The sequence below is a fragment of the Clupea harengus genome, chromosome 13 (assembly GCF_900700415.2).
Source record: "Clupea harengus chromosome 13, Ch_v2.0.2, whole genome shotgun sequence".
In the NCBI taxonomy this organism is placed as follows: domain Eukaryota; kingdom Metazoa; phylum Chordata; class Actinopteri; order Clupeiformes; family Clupeidae; genus Clupea; species Clupea harengus.
In genome coordinates, this window is record NC_045164.1 from 19170376 (window position 1) to 19175375 (window position 5000).

At 49.2% G+C, this 5000-nt stretch overlaps 2 protein-coding genes across 6 annotated transcripts in view; one reads left to right on the plus strand and one right to left on the minus strand.

The window, feature by feature from the left end:
- The window catches only part of mapk8a (mitogen-activated protein kinase 8a), an 11009-nt gene extending 10564 nt beyond the window's left edge, over positions 1-445 (plus strand). For all 5 annotated transcript variants that reach the window (XR_004164958.1, XR_004164957.1, XM_012832243.2 and 2 more), the window contains one exon: positions 1-445. This exon is cut by the window's left edge. The gene's annotated coding sequence lies outside the window, so the exon portion shown is untranslated.
- A 988-nt stretch (positions 446-1433) lies between these two features.
- The window catches only part of arhgap22 (Rho GTPase activating protein 22), an 11555-nt gene continuing 7988 nt past the window's right edge, over positions 1434-5000 (minus strand). The window contains exons 7-11 of the mRNA XM_042709597.1: positions 4575-4707; positions 4169-4242; positions 3803-3924; positions 2551-3478; positions 1434-2248 (exon numbers count right to left, since the gene is read on the minus strand). Of these exons, the coding sequence (XP_042565531.1) occupies positions 2035-2248; positions 2551-3478; positions 3803-3924; positions 4169-4242; positions 4575-4707 (1471 nt within the window). The 3' untranslated portion in view covers positions 1434-2034. The remainder of the gene's footprint in view (positions 2249-2550; positions 3479-3802; positions 3925-4168; positions 4243-4574; positions 4708-5000) is intronic.

Sequence of the window (5000 nt, forward strand, 5' to 3'; positions counted from 1 at the left end):
TTGGCTCTTCGGTCTTCATCCTCCATCTGTAAGTGCTCTTCATCTCCTGCTCGAACCGTTGCTTTAAGGCGGCTGTTTCAGCATGGCCCCCACAGCTGCTGCAGGGATGAGCCGGCGCATGGCAGGTCTCTTCTACTGTACCCCACCTTTGCATTTAGTTACTTCATTTTAAAACGTTTACTTAGAATTCAGTATGATGCAGTAACCCCCAGATTAAAAGATGGTCCTCACAGTCAAGATTTTTTGAGTGTGTGTGTATGTATGTGTGTGTGTGTAAGAGAGAACAAGAGAGACTGTACAGATGTGTGTGATGTCTCAGATGTGTGAGGCCAATACTGGTCACTGCAAATGATGATCCTTAGAACCATCTGAGAATGTGAAAACCTTTAGAACAGGACCTTAGCAGTGTTCATCCTCACCATGGAATAAAGCAGCTGAGCATGAAGTCTAGCGTCAGTCTCTTTCTTCACACACACACAGCTAACACGCCCACATCTAACAGGCCCACATCTAACACACTTACAGCTATTATAATTACTCTTTTGGATAAGGGAAAAGCCGGCACACTTACTCCTTTGGTTAAGGGAAAAGCCGACACACTTATTCATTTGGTTAAGGGAACAGCTAACACACTTACTCAATCTTTACACCAACCAAGAGTCTTCTTACTCTCCTAAACTTGCTCTTTTAAACATTCAAACTGTTTTGGTTACGGGGAACAGCTAACAGTCTTACTCTTTTAAACAATCACACTCTTTTGGTTAAGAGAACAACTTACAAACAATACTCTTTTACACTTTTATTCTTCTGTGGTTAAGGGAACAGCTACAGACAAATTAACTTCACACGTTCCTGGGAAATGATGGCCAGCACTCATCAAAGCATCAGTCTCTTATAAAGGACGGGTCTCTTTTAAACTTGAATTGTCTTCTGCTAAAGGGTGAACACACTTGTTTACATTTCATCTCCGTGTCCTCTATAAATATCACATTTTCTCTTTTAAACCCTGCACATCCTGTGCTGCAGACGTTACGTAGTTAGAGCACAAACAGACATCTTCTGTGGAAATGCACGACTCTCGCAGTCGCAGAGGATCTAACAGTCTACGTTCACTACCACAGGGTCATTCAGAATCTAAAATCACGTTCACATTTTAAAGAAAAAGGACAGTTTAAACACAACTTGTCTTGACTGGACAAGGATGTTGCTCTGACATAAAAGTCCTTCAGAGTTTTTCACATGACATTTTCCTTTAAGATCAAGCCCACTGTGACATCACAGAACAGGGCGGGGTTGATCGAGCGTATGCCCACTGTGTGTTATTCATGAGGTGTCTGTTTGTGTGTAAACCCAGTTAAAAGCCAGTTACATGCCCACACACACACACACACACACACACACACACACACACACACACACACACACACACACACACACACACACACACACACACAGACAGACACACGTGTACACGTATACACATGCATCTACACAGATGCTCACACACATTGAGAGCACAGAGGCTGCTCATGCCGGAACAGCAGGCTGAGGTTCCTGGGCTTAGAACATACAGAGAGCCCTGCAGTGAGGAGTGTTAGAACACTGAGGTCATAGAGGTCACGGGCTCATCAGGTCAAGGTTAGAGGTCACTGGTCCAGAGGAACTGTGGTGACAGGGTCAGAGTTGAGGTTTCAGCTTGAAAGGCACTGTCACTGTGATTGGAGGGCTGTTTCCACTGGCAGCCCATCTTTAGGGGGATCGTGGGTAGTGGTGTGGGTTAGGGGTCGTCATGCTTTGGTTTGATACAGAAGCACCAGGCTACTCCAAGAGGGAGGGGCTAAGGGCTACCGCGTCATCTGTCAATCATCACAGGTCCAGCCCTCTGTCCTCCAAATAAGGAAGTCTGAAGAGGAAAATGAGCCTCACCTGACCGAAGTTACATTCACAACAACATTCATGTCTGTGTCAATCTCAGTCACTGCACACCAGGTGTGTGTGTGTGTGTGTGTGTGTGTGTGTGTGTGTGTGTGTGTGTTATATCTTCCCCGGCTGTGTGAGGTCTCCGAGTGTAGAGAAGAACTCCTCCATCTCAGTCTGCAGCATGTGGTTCCTCTTGTCGGCGTCCTTCTGAGCGCGCTCAGAGTTGCGCAGTTTAATCTCCAGCATGCGGAAGCGCTTCTGCTCCTGGTCAAGCTCCGCCTCCAAACGCCCAACCCGCGCATGCAGAGATGCTTTACACTCCTCCAACCTGCAGGGGGCGGCAGACATATCAATCACACACACACACATACATACACACACAGAAATATACATACACACACAAACAGAAATACACATACATACACACACAGAAATACAGACACACACAAACAAACAAACTCACACACACATGCACACCCAGAAATACACAAACTAAACACACACAACCCACCCACACACACACACACACACACACACACTGAAATACACAAACAAAACACACACAAGATACAGAAATATACACACACCACGCAAAAATACACATATGCACACACACACACACAGACTCACGTGCGTATCCTTCTCTCATAAGAGATCTTCTGCTTCTTCAGTTCGGTCTTTAATTCCGTCACCAGCGCTCCCTCACTCTGCTCTGATTGGCTACCGCCACCTGGCTTTGGCTCCGCCTCTCCAGCATTACTCCTGCACCCACCACTGCTCACACACACCTGAGACATGTCACTGCCCACACACACCTCAGGTGTCTCACTGCTCACACACACCTCAGGTGTCTCACTGCTCACACACACCTCAGACATGTCACTGCTCACACACACCTCAGGTGTGTCACAGCTCACACACACCTGTGGTGTGTCACAGCTCACACACACCTGTTGTGTGTCAGCACTCACACACACTGCGTCTGGTGTTTCTGTCCCTCTCGTAGCGCTCGGGGAGCCAGACGCCTCTCTAGCGCTCCCTGTGGTGGAGTCCAGTCGTGCAATCTCACAAGAGAAGGCCACACTGGGCACGCTCAGACTGGAGGCGGGCAGGCTGACGTTGTCATAGGTGGAGAGGCGGTGAGAGTGGGCAGGCTCTCGCACCCGTTCCCCTGACGACGTGCGGCGGTGGTTGCGTAGCGACGACAGGCCGTTCATCAGCCAGCTGGACCCTCCCCCGCTCGACACGTCCACGGCCGACCCCCCCATGCGCGCCCCCCTGAACGAACACCTCCAGCCAGACAGGGGGCGCTGTTTGCTGGGGCTCTCAGCGCGCGGGGGCTCAGGGGGTGTGTGTAAGGGTGGGGGCAACTGCTCCGCTGACTCCCATTCCACTCCGCAGCATTTTGGGGGCACCGAAGGGTCCACACACACATCAGGGGCATCACACACGCCAGGGGCATCACACACGCCACGGGCATCACACACGCCCGCTCCATCAAACAGCCGTGTGTGAGCACTAATCAGCACTGTCATCAGCTGCTGGACCTGAGATGTGCCTGTGGACACACAGACACACACACGCACACAAACATGCACACACACACACGCACATAGGTATACATTTGTGTTCTAGAATGTAAATAAATGTAAATGTGTGTATATGAGGGTGTGAGTGTGTGTTTGTGTGTGTGTGTGTGTGTGTGTATATGTGTGTGTGTATGTGTGTGTGTATGTGTGTGTGTGTGTGTGTGTGTTTGTGTGTGTGTGTGTGTGTGTGTGAATGTGTGTGTGTGTGTGTGTGTGTGTGTGTGTGCGTGCGTGTGTGTGTGTGTGTATGTGTGTGTGTGTGTATGAGTGTATGTGTGCGTGTAGTGCCCCACCCTCCATCATCCTGACTGGATCGTCGGTCTTGGACCGGAGAATGTTGGGCCCAAACACAGTGGCCAGATTCTGCACACCCATCTTATTGTCATCAGAGTAGGACTGGACCTCATCCAAGAACCTGCGTGCGTGCACACACACACACACACACACACACACACACACACACATAGACAAGGACACACACACAAAGATGTCTCAGCAGAAACACTCACACACACAGATGTGTTGCAGAAACACATCATGTATACACAGGTCATGGGTCTATGCAGTAATGAAGACACAATAGTGTGCTGGAAATCTCTCTCTCTCTCTCTCTCTCACACACACACACACACACACACACAGGTGTTGTGCTGGCTCACTTGCATATGTATTTGAGGAGGTTGTAGTTGGCCTGAGGGAGAGTCTTCACTTGATTCCCCAGTTCTAAGAGGCCCTGTAGACACACACACACACACACACACACAGAGCTCAGGTGAACAACTCATCTACTGTTACCATGAATACAAATACAAAATACACACACACACACGCGCACACACACACACACACACACACACACACTGACTGTCTCCTGGTCTTTGAGCAGTACTTGAGCACGGGTGATGAAGTCCTGGTACACACACACACACACACACACACAAACACACACAAACACACCTGCACGCACACACACTGACAGCCTCCTGGTCTTTGAGAAGTACTTGAGCACAAGTGATGAAGTCCTGGTACACACACACACACACACACACACACACACACACTGACCTCCTCCTGGTCTTTGAGCAGTAGTTGAGCACATGTGATGAAGTCCTGGTACTTGGTGAAGGGAATGACTGGCTCTGGAAGTTCCCTCAGGTAGAGTTTCAGTAGAGAGGCCACTGTGTGTACATCTGTGTTACTGGGACACACACACACACACACACACACACACACACACACACACATACACAGAGAGAGAGAGAGAGTGTGAGAGAGAGAGAGAAAGCCCACACACAAACACACTTCTCCTGATCCTATGCTTCTCTAGTCTGTTTATACTGTGTCTGCTGTCTGTTGCCTGGCTACTGTGTCTGCTTGTCTGTTGCCTGGATACTGTGTCTGCTGTCTGTTGCCTGGATACTGTGTCTGCTGTCTGTTGCCTGGATCCTTTTCTGCTCTCACCTGTCAAACTGGGACTTGTCTTACACCTGT